The sequence below is a fragment of the Anolis sagrei genome, chromosome 11, assembly GCF_037176765.1.
Source record: "Anolis sagrei isolate rAnoSag1 chromosome 11, rAnoSag1.mat, whole genome shotgun sequence".
NCBI classification, from domain to species: Eukaryota; Metazoa; Chordata; class Lepidosauria; order Squamata; family Dactyloidae; genus Anolis; species Anolis sagrei.
The window spans coordinates 6,582,420-6,598,464 of NC_090031.1; the positions used below are offsets into that span (position 1 = coordinate 6,582,420).

The 16,045-nt window shown below is 45.4% G+C and overlaps 1 protein-coding gene across 3 annotated transcripts in view; it reads right to left on the reverse strand.

Moving 5' to 3' along the window:
- Positions 1–16,045, reverse strand: part of MAPKAP1 (MAPK associated protein 1) — a 162,064-nt gene that overhangs the window by 65,169 nt on the left and 80,850 nt on the right. For all 3 annotated transcript variants that reach the window (XM_067471833.1, XM_067471832.1, XM_067471831.1), the window contains exon 8: positions 6,141–6,250. In XM_067471833.1, the coding sequence (XP_067327934.1) occupies positions 6,141–6,250 (110 nt within the window). The remainder of the gene's footprint in view (positions 1–6,140; positions 6,251–16,045) is intronic.

The window sequence follows — 16,045 nt, forward strand, 5'->3', positions numbered from 1 at the left end:
TTGTCAATACCATATCGTGTTTGTTGACCCTACTTTTCCATTTACAGAGCTAGTATACTGTTTTTCTTTGAAATATGGTAAATATTCTAAAATGTTTAACCTACGGATGCCTCAATTAATGTGATTTTATTGGTATCTATTTTTTATTTTGAAATTTACCAGTATATTTGGGTCGGCTTATACACGAATGTATACGGTAATCTACACTCTCTTTGTCACATCAAGGCAGTTTGTTGCCATCTGAAAAATGAGACCAATGTGAACTGCTCTTCCTTCGAGACCATGGGATGACAACTGGAGAAGATGCAAAAACGAGTGGGGTTGGAGCATGCCAACAAGTGGGATATCCCTCTTGGAAGGAAGTTCTGTTCGGACTAGTCCTTGTAGGAAGGTGGCTATCCTAGAAGATTTCTCTGCCTCTTCCCCCACTGAAAAAGAACGTGGTGTGTAGGTTCCATTTGTCACCGCAGACTCCACCTGTCACGGCTAACCTCATGCTTGAGGAGGTTGGTAAAGGTTGGCGGCGACAAGGTCCGTAATGGCATTTTGATACAAAAGTCACACAAAAGAGAGGCTGGGAAGGTCAGTGATTCCCAAAGGTGACTGAGAAAGAACTGGAGAAGACAGGCCGAGTGAGAAAGAGAGAATACGTTTATGATGCAAACTCACAGTGGTCTCCGACGTAGTTTAAAAGCGAAGCCTGCACTGCCGGCAGAATCAAGGTGTATTCTTCCAATTGTTCATCAAGCCTTGACTAGGAATATTCAAAGCCGAGTTGTTACACCACTTCACTGTCTACCTTAGTGCACTCCAAGGTCTAGGGGAGGTGCACGGTTAGAAAACTACACTGTCCTCGGGGCATTTTGAAGGACCACACTCCCCCGAAACATTGGTTTTGTTTTCCTCTGAACCTTCCAATAACTCACAGTGGGCAATGTCATTACATTTTTGGTCTCCTCCACTAAACGTGATTCAAAAGTGAACTTCTAGTGGATGATGACCACAGAGTTATGCTGGAGAATCTACAGAGAGCATGTCTCAATTTCTTAATTATGGGAGTCTTGTGCCCCTAACCCCAGTGATATGGATGACTTGATCTTACTGTAGTGGGGACAAGGGACAGGGCCTTCTCGGTGGTGGCCCCTTGCCTGTGGAATTCACATCTTGCCATCCCTCCTCTCTTTTAGAAGGAAATTAAAAACATGGATATGGGACCAGGCCTTTGGGTAATCGGGCAGACTGATAAGGACAATGACGACTAAAAGCTTTGGAAATAGATTATGATAGGCTGAATGGACTCATGTACTGGCGAAACGATGGCCACCAGGCTGACCTTTCTATGAGATTTTATTGTATTTATCTAATGTTTTAACTATTGATGTTTATTGTTGTTATGTTATTTATTGTGCTGAATTGTAGGCATCGAATATGTGCCGGCTGGAAGCCGCCCTGAGTCCCCCCCAGGGGGTTGAGAAGGGCGGAGTAGAAATGCTCGAAATAAATAAATCAATAATAGCTAATAGGATTCCAATGATTCCATCAATATTCCTGCTTCTTGACAGGGGGTTGGACTGGATGGTCCATGAGGTCTCTTCCAACTCTTTGATTCTATGATCAGCGTTGCCTCCGGACAATCCTGCAAATCTCTTGGGCAGACAAGCTGACAAATGTCAACGTGCTGGAAGAAGCAAAGACTACCAGCAATGAAGCAATGGTCCTCCGCCATCAACTCCGCTGGACCGGCCACGTCATCCAAATGCCCGACCACCGTCTCTACTCCGAACTCAAGAACGGAAAACAGAATGTTGGTGGGCAGGAAAAGAGATTTAAAGGTGGGCTCAAAGCCAACCTTAAAAACTCTGGCATAGACACTGAGAACTGGGAAGCCCTGGCCTGTGAGTGCTCCAGCTGGAGGTCAACTGTGACCAGCAGTGCTGCAGAATTTGAAGAGGCACAAATGGAGGCAAAAGAGAAAAACGTGCCAAGAGGAAGGTGCGTTAAGCCAACCCCGACCAGGACTGCCTTCCACCTGGAAACCAATGCCCTCACTGCGGGAGAAGATGCAGATCAAGAATAGGGCTCCACAGTCACCTACGGACCCACCAGTACACTCATCTTGGAAGACTATCCTAGTCAGACGAGGGATCGCCTAAGTAAGTAAGTAGCTAATAGACTAGTGCACAGTATTTGTTTCATTCGGGTATTCATTTCGTACAATCCATTCGGAAGGCACGAAATGAAAGAGCCATTTTCGGACGAAACGAAAAGCGAAACGAAAGAGAATCATCTGAGCAATGGTGTGCCTCTGCTTGTAGTCTGTCTGCGCAATCTTCTTGCAGCAGCTGAAGATGTGATCTATTGTTTCATCTGCTTCCTTGCAGAGTCTACATTTGGGATCTGTTGTCGACTTGGTGGACTACAAGCAGAGGCACAACACCATTGCTCAGATGATCCATTGGAACTTGTGCCACAAATACCATCTGCGACAAAGAACTGGTGGGATCAAAACCCTGAAAATGAACATGTCAAACTACTCTGGGACTTCCAAATTCAGACAAAGATTTGGAGCACAAGACGATCGTGTTAAAAAACCAAGTATGGATCGTTGTCTGGCTTTGATGGCATTTGTTCTAATGGCTTGTTCTTGGGCTGCCAAAATCAGGCCCCTCATCTCTTTTTTTAGAGTTCCATTTGTGAGCCACAGCAATGTTTTTTCTTTGTCAGTTTGGCTTTCAATTTTTCCCAGCAACTGTCCATGGAGAGCCTTATTTTTGCTAGTTTTCTCTTCTGCTCTGGATTATGTTGTTGTTGTTGTTGTTGTTGTTGTTGTTGTTATTATTATTATTATTATTATTATTATTATTATTATTATTATATAGACCCCACCTCCCTAGTTTCCAACAGACTTCACAACCTGAGGATGCCTGTCACTGATGTGGATGAAACGTCAGGAGAGAATGCTTCTGGAACATGGCCAGACAGCCCGGAAAACTCACAGCAACCTAGAGATTCCAGCCACGAAAGCCTTCAACAACATATTATATTCCTCCTAGCCCCTCAGTGTCAATGAACCAGGATTTTGATGCTGCTGGCTAGGGTCCAACTTGACATCCGGAAACGCCAAGCCGGGAACGTCTTGATGAAGGCATAAAGAAGAGCCCAAAATCATCGGAACCAGAAGACAAGCAGCAGCAAAACGATGCCGCTCCTAATCTGCAAGGCAAGAGGGCAACCTCACAGTTTGGCTACGCAAACACTCCAGCTGTACCCATGAGTTCTGCATGAGAAATGGGAGGGAAAGAGAGATGGAGGGACAGGGACGTGACCCTTAGGAAAGAGATAAAAGTCATCCAGGAAAAAAAATAAGGGAACAAATGGGGGGTGGGGAGGTGTGAAGGTGTATGTGGGGGGGGGGGGGGGGAGTAGAAGCCGAACACCATTCATCCCGGCTAACGACTTGTTCATTATGAGTGATGATGGATAAAGACTTCTCACGCTGAGATGAAATCAAGATTTATATGCATTGTTTCCTCTCCCAACTTGTGGGAAGATCATCACCATCTAATTCTATCTCTGCGGCCAGCGATGGGCATCCGGAGAGCCGGTTATCAAACGGCGCAGTCAGCTGGCAAAAGCCGGGGACGTGCGGCTGGCACATCTGGACCGAGCCGCCAACAGCCGAGGGTGAAGGATGATGCCTGGCGAGGGGCCAAATGGCTTGCCGACGCTAGCAGGTTCTCATCCACAGCCGCCCCTACCAGCCCGGCTTTCTTTCCTTCCTTCCTTCCCTCTCTCTCTCTTTTACGAGAATCAGATTTTCATTGCTTCATTCAATTGCTCTCCACTGCCATTTTTTACGGCTCTTATCGTTCCCTGCGAATATGGCCTTGAGACAGCTCATCCGTGTCCTTCGCTGTGTTATCTCTTCTAACTTTTATTAAAACTTCAGCTTTCATCTGAAGATAGCTAATTAAATCTGTGACAGATTATAGACTCGTTTGGAGAAGAAGAAAGGAAGGAAGGAGGGGGAGAGGAAAGAATGGGGCGCCACGACTTTCTTTTTCCAAACAGAACCCTGGGTGGGGAATTATGTTCCTTTTTCTCATCGCAGTTAAAACTAAAAGGGATGGAGGAGTCGAGAAAGAGAGAGAATGAGAAGTGCTCCATTCATTCAATCAAGACAAGATGCTTATCAGTACCTAGTCCATAGACAGGCTGATATTAAGGTTCTTTGTGGCATGACAAGACCCCGCGCCATCTCTCACCGTAATTATTTCTCGATGTCGAGAGAGATTTTCGTAGCCTTGGGGCTTTAAGGACATACCTGCTAATGTGAACAGGGGCGAGCAAAAGAACCCGACAGGGCTGCCATCACACCACAATTAAAAGAGGCGAGGCCACAAGATTTCATACTTCTTAACCGTTGGGTGTGTCTAAAGGCCCGTAAATTTCAATTGGTACGATGGGCGGCAGCCAGGTTAATAACTGGTGCTTCTTACAGAGAGCGGTCAACCCTCCTGTTCAGAAGCTCCACTGGCTTCATTTTCCAGTCCCAATTCAAGGTGCAGGTTCTTACCTACAAACCCCTGAACGGTTTGGGACCCGCCTACCTGCGTGACCGCATTTCTGTGTAATAACTCACATAATCTCTTCGATCATCTGGAGAGGGCCTGCTCACACTCCCACCTCCATTGCAGGCGCAACTGGTGGGGGCGTGTAAATGACTTTATGTGACATGTAAATGACTGAATGTGACATGTAAATTACTTTAGATCAGTGGTTCCCAACCTTTTTTTGACCAAGGACCACGTACCAGGGATCAATTAACCAGGAACCACTTTGACCAGGGATCACTTGACCTGGGACCAAGTTGACCAGGGACCACTTGACTAGGGATCAATTGACTAGGAACCACTTTGACCAAGGACCACTTCACTAGGGATCACTTGACCACTTCACTAGGGACCACTTCTAGGGACTACTTGACTAGGGATCAATTTACTAGGAACCACTTTGACCAAGGACCACTTCACTAGGGATCACTTGACTAGGGACCACTTCCCTAGTCCCTAGTCACTTTGACCAGGGACCATTTTGATCAGGGATCACTTGACCAGGGACCACTTTGACCAGAAATCAATTGACCATGAACCACTTTGACCAGGAACCACTTTGACTAGGGACCACTTTGATCAGGGACCACTTTGACTAGGAACCACTTTGACCAGGGACCACTTTGAACAGGGACCACTTGATCAGGGATCAATTGACCAGGGACCACTTTGACCAGGGACCACTTTGACCAGGAACCACTTGACTAGGGATCAATTGACCATGAACCACTTTGACCAGGGAACACTTTGACGAGGGACCACTTTGACTAGGAACTACTTTGACCAGGGACCACTTGGCCAGGGATCAATTGACCATGAACTACTTTGACCAGGGACCACTTTGACCAGGGACTACTCTCCAACATTAGTACCTAAAGGTTACAAATCGGTTTTTGGACATTATTAGATTAGGTATGGTTATTTGGGGTGATGATTCAGAAAAATTGCATTGGAAAGACCTCACAACCTCTCAGGATGCCTGCCATAGATGTGGATGGAAGGTCAGGAGAGAATACTTTTGGAACATGGCCAGATAGCCCAGAAAACTCACAGCGATTGAGTGATTCTGGCCAGGAAACCTTCAACAACACAGGAATGGATTTCTTGTCTAGATTCACACTTTCTATGGACAATTTTTCTTTGAAGTAAGAAAAGCAAAGGCTCACTTACATGTCTCATTCACTGCAGGTGGACCTCAACTAGCCAGCAAAATGGGTCACAGAAATCAGGAACTGGGTTTGGGGCAATGCCTAGGGCACTCACAGCTACGATCTATTATATGCTTGTAAAGCAGGCATGAGGCAAACTTTGGCCCTCCAGGTGTTTTGGACTTCAACTCCCACCATTCCTAACAGCCTACCGGCTGTTAGGAATGGTGGGAGTTGAAGTCCAAAACACCTGGAGGGTGTGCAGACCCCATGTCTGAAAATAGTTAGTGCTTTTCCATGACAAGCGCAAGCAGCAAATAGATATCTTTTTAAAAAGCCAGGCAATTGAATGCTCCTCGAGCGCAAAAAGAGCTCCCACCTGAGCTGCGCTGGGATCCTTTTCTCCGCTTCAAGGCCTTCTGCAAGACGTCCTTCATGGTGACCTTCATGCTGTCCACCTGGATAAGTGAGAAACCATGCGCAGCATTTCTGCAAGAGATGGAAAAGGGAGCCAATGAGACACACACGCACACACACACACAAAGAGAGATACATGTGTTTGAAGAATGCATCCCACGTTTTTTGCAAAAAATGGTCACCAGAGGGCAGCTTGTGGCAGGCAAAAGCCCTTGCGATGGTTATCTGGAGGTTTTTAATGCCAGGGATGGAAGGATGGAGGAAGAAGATACACACCCCAAAATCAAGACTGATAAGACACTGGGGGTTGTTCTTTTTGAGCCATTTCCTTGGAGACAAAGTTTGCATGCTCCATACAGCCCAGTGTTTCTCAACCTTCCTAATGCCGCGACCCCTTAATACAGTTCCTCCTGTTGTGGTGACTCCCAACCATAACATTATTTTCGTTGCTACTTCCATAACTGTTATTTTGCTACTGTTATGAATTGTCATGTAAATATCTGATATGAAGGATGTATTTTTATTCACTGGACCAAACTTGGACAAATACCTGATATGCCCAAATTTGAATACTGGTGGGGTTTGCGGAGGGAATTGATTTTGTCATTTGGGAGTTGTAGTTGCTGGGATTTATAGTCCACCTCCAATCAAAGAGCATTCTGAACTCCACCAGTGATTAAACTGAACCAAACTTGGCACACAGAACTCCCAACAGATAATACTGGAAGGGTTTGGTGGGCATTGACCTTGAGTTTGGGAGTTGTAGTTCACCTACATCTGGAGAGCACTGTGGACTCAAATAATGATAGATCTGGACCAAACTTGGCAGGAATACTCAATATGCCCTAATGTTAACACTGGTGGAGTTTGGGGGGGGGGGGGGGGGTCATTGTTTGTTTGAGTGTGTATAGATCAGTGTTTCTCATCCTGGGGGTCAGGACCCCGGCGGGGGGGGGGGGTCACGAGAGGGGTTTCAGAGGGGTTGTCAAAGACCACCAGAAAACAAATATTTCTGATGGTATTAGGAACCCCTTTGACAGAGAAGGCTGAAGATCTCTCCTCCTGTCCTTTTCTTCCTTTTTGGTGTTGGTGAACTACAACTCCCAGAATTCAAAAACAGCCAGCCCCAACCCCACCAGTATTAAATGTTAGCTATGTAGGTAGTGTGCCAAGTTTGGTACAGATCCATTGTGGGCTGGGTTCACAGTGCTCTTCAATTATAGGTGAAATATACATCCTTTCAGCTACAACTCCCAAATGACAAAATCATGGTAAGTTTGGTCCAGATCCATCATTCTTTGAGTTCACAGTGCTCTCTGGATGTAGGTGAAATACAACTCCCAAACTCAAGGTCAATGCCACCCTTCCAGTATTTTCTGTTGGTCATGGGAGTTCTGTGTACCAAGCTTGGTTCAATTCCATTGTTGGAGGAGTTCAGAATGCTCTTTGATTGCAGGTGAACTATAAATCCCAGCAACTTCAACACACAAATGACATAATCAAATGCATACATAATCAAATGCATCCTGTGTATGAAATATTTACATGACAATTCATAACAGTAGCAAAATGACAGTTATGAAGTAGGAATGTACAATAATTTTATGTTTGGGGGTCACCACAACATGAAGAACTGTATTAAGGGGTTGCAGCATTAGAAAGGCTGAGAAATACTGGTATAGATAGATGTATAGATAGATAGATAGATAGATAGATAGATAGATAGAATATAATTATTATATATTATTATATTGTACTTATATTTTACATTGGACTTGGGTCCCATCTCAATTCATTATGTAGTAACATGCACATCCAAAATCTGGGGGATGGGATTCAAAATCCAAAACATTCTGGGGTGTGGATAGAGAGATAGATTGATAATTATTAAATATTATTATATTGTACTTATATTATTATATTAGACTTAGTTCCCATCTCCAAGAATTCATTACGTAGGAACACGCACATCCAAAACCTGGGGAGTGGGATTTGAAATCCAAAACATTCCAGGGCGTGTATAGATAGATAGATAATTATTAAATATTATTATATTGTACTTATATTATTATATTAGACTTGGTTCCCATCTCTGATAATTCATTATGTAGCAACATGCACATCCAAAATCTGGGGAGTGGGATTTGAAATCCAAAACATTCCGGGGTGTGTATAGATAAGACAGATAGATAGATAATTATTAAATATTATTATATTGTACTGATATTATTTTAGATTTGGGTCCCATCTCTGAGAATTCACTATGTAGGAACATGCACATCCAAAATCTGGGGAGTGGGATTTGAAATCCAAAATATTCCTGAGTGTGGATAGATAGATAGATAGATAGATAGATAATTGTTAAATATTATCATATTGTACTTATATTATTATATTAGACTTGGTTCCCATATCTGAGAATTCAATATGTAGGAACATGCACACCCAAAAACTGGGGGGTGGGATTCGAAATCCAAAACATTTCGGGGTGTATCCAATGAGTGCAGCTTGACAACATCCCTAACTGCCATGGCTCAAAGCCATGGAATCACGGGAGCTGTAGTTTCACAAGGTCTTTAGCCTTTCCTGCTAAAGGCTGCTTGTGCCTCACCAAAGTACAACTCCCAGGACTCCCCAGCACTGAGCCATGGCAAAGTGGTGCCCTCAAGTGCCCTGGACTTCAACTCCCACAAGTCCCAACAGATGAATGGGCGCACATCAATCCTTTACAAGGACACCTAGTTCCATTTGATGCACCCTCTTTGATTTTGGCCTAGACCAATTGACATTTGTATTAGGACAATGATTTTCAACCTGTATCACAGAGTATAGATGGAGCAGGGACTCGTAAGCGCTCAAGTGGCAATGCAACTGTTTGTCTTTCAAGGTGCCAAAGGAGTTTGCCGGAGCTGCAACAGATGAGGTTTCCACATCTGGAAGTTGTCCCTCACACCTGTCGCTCGGGGATCCAGGTACTGCCTTGGACCCAGAGAAAAATGAGAGCTATCTGGCAAGATGGACGAGATCAGCCCAGAAGCACCTTTCAGAGCTTCATTTGTTTTCAATTGTTGCTTTTCCTTAATTGCTTATTTGTGTTGCATGTTACAACAAGGGCTTTGTTTTCCTCCTGACACACTGAGCTGTTCTGAAAGCACTGACAGATGACCAGGGCAGAAGTAAAGGAATGGGGCAAAATATTGGCCCAAGACCTGTTGTTCCTCTTGACTATAGTAGACCCATGGATCAATGGAACTTAACTATGCACTGACTCGCTACTCAATAATCAATTGGATGGGTTTACTCTAGTTGGGACGACCAAAACATCACCACCAACCTTACCTCTCTAACAACTGGAATGATTCTAAGTCATGTCACTGGCATCAAAGACCTCGACATTGGGGAAGATGAAGAACGAACAAGCGTGGCTCAGCACAAAGGGACACTGAGGATATCTAGTTCCTTCAAGATCCTTCAAGTCACTGATCTAGTCTCAAACTTTGATCTAGTTTCCCAAACTTTGGCTTATCCAGATGTTTTGAACTTCAGCTCCCAGAATTCCTAACTCTTGATCAAGGTGACTGGGACATTTAGAAGTTGAAGCCCAAGACAGCAGGACCTGTTTTGGAACCTCTAATCTATTCCAGTGATGGAAGCTGAGTGTTCCCCTCCCACAGCGCTTGTGACCCGTTTTGTGTTGGTCAGTGAATGTAATAAAGTTTTGTACTGTATTGATGGAAGGGAGGGAGGGAGGGAGGGAGGGAGGGAGGGAAGGAAGGAAGGAAGGAAGGATGGATGGAAGGAAGGAAGGAAGGAAGGAAGGAAGGAAGGAAGGAAGGAAGGAAGGGAAGGGAGGGAAGGAGGAAGGAAGGAAGGGAGGGAGAGAGTGAGGGAAGGAGGAAGGAAAGAGTGAAGGGAGGAAGAATGAAAGGGAGGGAGGAAAGGATGGAAGGAAAAATAGGGAGGGAGGGAGGGAAGGAGGGAGGAAAGGAGGAAGGAAGGAAGGAAGGAAGGAAGGAAGGAAGGAAGGAAGGAAGGAACGGTGGAAGGGAAGAATGGAAGGAAAGAAGTGAAGGAAAAAGAGAAGGAAGAAAGGGGTAAAAAGAAGGATGGAACAAAGGAAGGGAAGGATAAAGGAGAGAGAAGGAGGGAGGAAAGAGGGAAGGAAGGAAAGATAAAAGGAAAGGAAGGAAGGAAGAATGGCACGGTGGAAAGATGCATGGATGGATGGATGGAAGGAAGGAAAGGAGGAAGGAAAAAGAAAAGGAAGGGGTGGAGTGAAGGATGAATGGAAGGAAGGAAAGAATAAAGGAAAGAGCGAAGGAAAGAAAGACAAAGGGGAAGGAGGGAAGGAGAAAGAGGGGGAGAAGGAGGAAAGAGGGAAGGAAGGATGAAAGAGTGGAAGTAAGGGAGGTAAGGAGGAAGGAAAGAGAGAAGGAAAGAAAGACAAAAGGGTGGAAGGGAAGGAAAGGAAGTAAAGAGAAGGAAGATAGGGCAAAAGGGTGGAAGGAAAGGAGAAAGAGGGAGGGAAGAAAGAAGGAAAGAGAAAAGGGAGGAAGGGAGGGAAGGAAAAAAGGAAGGGAAGAGAGAGAGAGAAGGAAGGACAAAAGGATGGAAGGGAAAGAGAAAAAGAAAAAGTGAAGGAAGGAAGGATAGGATAGTGAGAGAGAGAAGGGCCTGAGAAAAGGGCCCAAGGGGCCGCACCTGGACCCCAGGCCTGAGTTTGCCCATGCCTGAACTAAGGTATGCATAAGGTTCCTCTGTCAGACCTATTCAATAATGAAATTTAAATTCAACTGGAACCTAAATATGTAATAGGATGAAATGCCTCTCTCTCTGCTTTTCACTTTATTTTTACCTAATGGCCTTGGAGTACTTGTATAGGGTAGTCTTTCCCCCTCTCCCACCCTTGTCAAAAAATAATATGGCTGGGGAGATTTGGCTCCAGCACCCCTTCCTCCCCTCCTCTTCGCCTCCAGCTTAATAAATTGTGATCCTTTTTGGCTTCGGCTGGATGTTGAACAGCCTAAACCTTTCCCTGACATTTAAGACAGCTCAAGAGGACAAAGTTTGAAAACTCAAGGCTGCACAGCACATGGTGGTGCGTCTCATGGTGCTCGGCCAAACTCCAAAGTAAACATTAAGAAAATGAGCTGAGCTGCAGAAAGAAAGCCGATCTCCAAAGAGGCTCAGGCAGAGTTGAAATAAAAGGCAGCAAAATTGATGGGAGTGAGGAAATGCCTTGCCCTCCAGTTTCTGCACAGCCATAGATTTAATTCCAGAATATTTGGGGAGTCGCTTAAATCCTGTTAAGACCAGAACCTGAGTCCTGTCGAACAAAACTCCCAAGTTTTACGTTTGCACAAAATGTTTTTCAAAAAGCATTTGCATTTTAAGATTGGTGATAAAGAAGAATCTTTGGATGGAAACCCACTGGGTGACCTTGGGTAAATCTCATCCTCGGAGGAAAGCAAAAACAAAACCATTTCTGAACACATATTGCAAAAAACCCTTCAATAGTTAGGGTTGCCGTAAGTCAGAAAGAACATGAAGGAACACAACAACAACAACCTTTGAGGAATCCTGTTTGCCATTGCAAGAACACAATGGTAAACTGGAAATGCCTCTGGTGCAGTCCAGAAGGACATTTTTAAACATTGGAAACAGGACAAGAATGGCGTGGGATCAAACCAAAGAAGTCTAGGATCTTAATTTTCCATAGTTTCCAGAGAAAAATCATAATGAGGGCAAGGAAGCAACAGATCTCTTTTCCTCCCGCCCTTCTGCTCGTACACAGAAATGAGCTTTCCACTAGAGAAATGCTGTTTCGGATGAAACAATTACCACTTTTTAACCTTTTCATTGCAAGTCTTGCTGTATCCATGTTTAACGTTTACACAAATGATCAGCCACGGCCAGAAGGGACAGATAGTTTCATCTATGCTGACGATCATGCCATCACCACACAAGCTGGAAGCTTTGAAATGGTTGAACAAAAGCTCTCTGAAGCTTTAGGTGCTCTTACTGCCTATTACGGGAAAAACCATCTGTTGTGACTCAGTTTGACTCTGAGTCTGAAGCTGAGACCTGTGGGTCTTGTGAGCCAGAGTTTCCTGTTAAGGAGGATGATGGGTTACAGATTTCTGTTCACTCAGACAGGGTTGAAGGTGAGGCTGCAGAAGGGGAAACAACAAATCAGTTCTCAGGGGAAAAGAATGTCAGTGAGACTGATAACGGGAGTGAATTCCCACATGGCTAGGTGGAGATGTCTTCGACTCCTTTGCCTTCCCATGATGATCCAGCCCAGCTGGTAAACCAAGATAAGGGATTAGAGAGCTTTGAAGAAGATAATGAATTAATGAGCAGGCAAGATCACCTGCAATTAAGGGTCCGGAGAAGTTCCCACTTAGCTAGTAAGCGAGAGGCCAAGTCGGCCAAGGGTCATCGCAATGCATTCATGATTCTCACTGACACACAACTGGAACCTGCTTCATTCATTTTTCTGCTTCATTCAGAAACAAGCTGCACTTGCAGAGCTCAGGCAGTGTTGTATTTCAGTGTCAATGTTGACTTTTGTGGAGAGGCAGCTGCCAAGGTAGCAGGCATCCTCAGACGATACATTGCTCTACAAAACTTTAGGTTTCCCTCAAACCTTTGGAAGATAAGCCTCTTGTGCAATGATCCTGCTTTGGTGACCACGAAGATCCTATTCACTTGGAGCGTGAATAGGATCTGGTCGCATTTATGGAAAGATCCCTAATAGCCCCCAAGCCTAGCATCTCTGTGAATATGTCGGCCACTTCTGGGAGAAAAACAAAAGCAAACAAAGCGAGGGGTGCAAATTTAAATGTGTATGAATTTGGACAGGGTCTGGAGTTGAGCTCCTCAGCCTGAAAGCCGTCAAGTTAATTGCTCCAACTCCTCCGAGGCAAAAACCCCGGCCATCCTTTACCTCTAAACCTGGAGGCCGTCCCAGAACTGATCTTTACAAGTTTATTTAACTGATCAAAGCGAAATATGAAGAAACGTGCGCATAGGGGTGGGAGGCATGGGCCAGAGACACCACTGGGGTGGGGGAGAAGAGGGAAAGAGAAAGCCCCGCGTTTGACTATATTTAGTGGAACTATTTCAGTAAGTGAGGCCTTGGCAAGATCTCGAGAATATAATGTGCAGCCTGAAACTGTAAACTCTGGGATGTTTGTTCTGGCGCGGGGCCAGGTTGGGGCCACAGCAGCGTCAATCTTGGAAGAGCCAGTGGAGGGCTGACAACCGGGGTCTTGAGCCTGGGGGAGGTAGGAAGGCTGCTCGGAGAACAGTCCATCACGCCCGTCTCGGCTGGTTTCCTGAGGCTCCGGGGGCAAACATTCAACCGTCTGCACTTCTCTGTACAGTCAGGCAATGTTTCAGGCTCCTATAAAAGATCAGGATTGCAAACTTCCCGCTCTAATCTCGACAGTTGAATCTCCAGTTGTTCCGCCTTCTTGTCTCCTTTTGCTTGTTATGGCCCATCTGTCCACAAATTCTTCTTCTCTCTTTCTCCTTTGTGCTCCATCTCTCTCTGACCTACAAGAAGCACTGCCTGAATATCAAGCAAAAAGTGGGCGCTAGAAACAATATCTGACTGACACAGCCTGGGGATCACAACCAGACACAGTGAAGACATCTGCCCTTGTGCTTTGCTACTTTGCTGCTGAGTATGCATGCCCAGTGTGGAACACATCTCACCACACTAAAACACTAGATGTGGCTCTTAATGAGACATGCCGCATCATTACGGGGTGTCTGCACTCTACACCACTGGAGATATTACACTCTTTAGCTGGTATTGCACCACCTGACATCCGCTGGGAAGTAGCAACCAATAGTGAACGGACCAAGGCAGTGACATCTCCAACTCATCCCTTGTTTGGGTATCAGCCAACACGTCAATGACTTAAATCAAGAAATAGTTTTCTAAGATCTACAGAGACACTCACTGGAACACCTCAGCAAGTGAGAGTCCAAAAGTGGCAGGCTCAAAACCAGAACCTCAATCAATGGCTGATGCCGAATGAGAGACTTCCTCCTGGGCACACAGAAGACTGGGTGACTTGGAAGGCGCTGAACAGACTGCGCTCTGGCACCATGAGATGCAGAGCCAACCTTAAGAAATGGGGCCACAAAGTGGAATCCACAACATGCGAGTGTGGAGAAGAGCAAACCACTGACCACCTGCTGCAATGCAACCTGAGCCCTACCACATGCACAAGGGAGGACCTCCTTGCAGCAACACCAGAGGCATTCCAAGTGGCCAGATACCGGTCAAAGGACATTTAATCAACTACCAAGCTTTGTGTTTTGTTTGTTTGTTTGTTAAAAAATGCAATACAATTATTTGGTTTGCTCCTGACACGATAAATAAAAATCTCTCCAATTGTTTTCCTCCTGTTGTAAAAAACCTTTTAACAAAGCCTCTGACCCATGCAAACATAGAATCATAGAGTTGGGAGAGACTTGGTGGGCCATCCAGTCCAACCTCCTACCAAGACGCAGGAAAATCACATTCAAAGCACCCCCCGAAAGATGGCTATCCAGCCTCCGTTTCAAAGCCTCCAAAGAAGGAGCCTCCACCACACTCTGGGGCAGAGAGTTCCACTGATGAACAACTCTCCTAATTAGGAAGTTCTTCCTAATGTTCAGGTGGAATCTCCTTTCCTGTCATTTGAAGCCATTGTTCCATTGCGTCCTAGTCTCCAGGGCAGCAGAAAATGAGCTTGCTCCCCGCTGCTCCCCATGACTTCCTCTCACATCTTGATCCATGGACGCTGCTAAACACCTGCAAGACATGGACTGTCTACAGACATCACATGCAACTCCTGGAACGATTCCATCAGTGCTGAAATCCTTCAAATCTCCTGGGAAGACAAGCGGACAAATGTCAGCGTGGCGGAAGGAGCAAAGACCACCAGCACTGAAGCGATGGTCCTCCGCCATCAACTCCGCTGGACCGGCAACGTTGTCTGGATGCCCGACCACCATCTCCCAAAGCAGTTGCTCTACTCCGAACTCAAGAACGGAAAACGGAATGTTGTTGGGTAGGAAAAGAGATTGAAAGATGGGCTCAAAGCCAACCTTTAAAACTCTGGCATAGACACCCAGAACTGGGAAGCCCTGGCCCTTGAGCACTCCAACTGGAGGTCAGCTGTGACCAGCAATGCTGTAGAATTTGAAGAGGCACGAATGGAGGGCAAAAGAGAGAAACGTGCCAAGAGGAAGGCGCATCAAGCCAATCCTGAGTGAGACCGTCTTCCACCTGGAAACTGTGGGAGAAGATGCAGGTCAAGAATAGGGCTCTATGGTCACCTACAGACCCACCCTGGAGGATTATCCTACTCAAGACAACGAGGGATTGACTAAGTAAGTAAGGATAGCCCTCCACTGAGCCCTGGCTATTGGGCCATGCCAAAACGTAGGGAGCAAGTATATAAATAAATATAATAGGTTGAAGCTTCATTTCCTTAGGTAAGTTCTGAGCCGCTTTGCGTGAGTTATGAGTTGAGGGAGGTAAGACGGGAAACCTCTCCGGGTGAAGCGATCGCCTCGCCCCTTTGCCAAGTAGAGTCTCTTAAAAAAGGCATTTAATTGGGCCAGGAAACGAACCCGAACCCTTCCTTGAGCCGGCTTTGCCCTAACCCTCTTCCTTCCCAATCATTTTACGAAAACATACCTGGGTGACAAGGTTAAATCAAGCAAAGGAAAATCCCTGGCACTTATCATCCGCCGGCATTACTGATAAATTGCGCGGCGGAGGAATAAAGGATTACCTTCTGTATTTTTTCATTACACTTTTCTTTTGTTACAGAATACATAAATCCATTGTGGCACAATGTA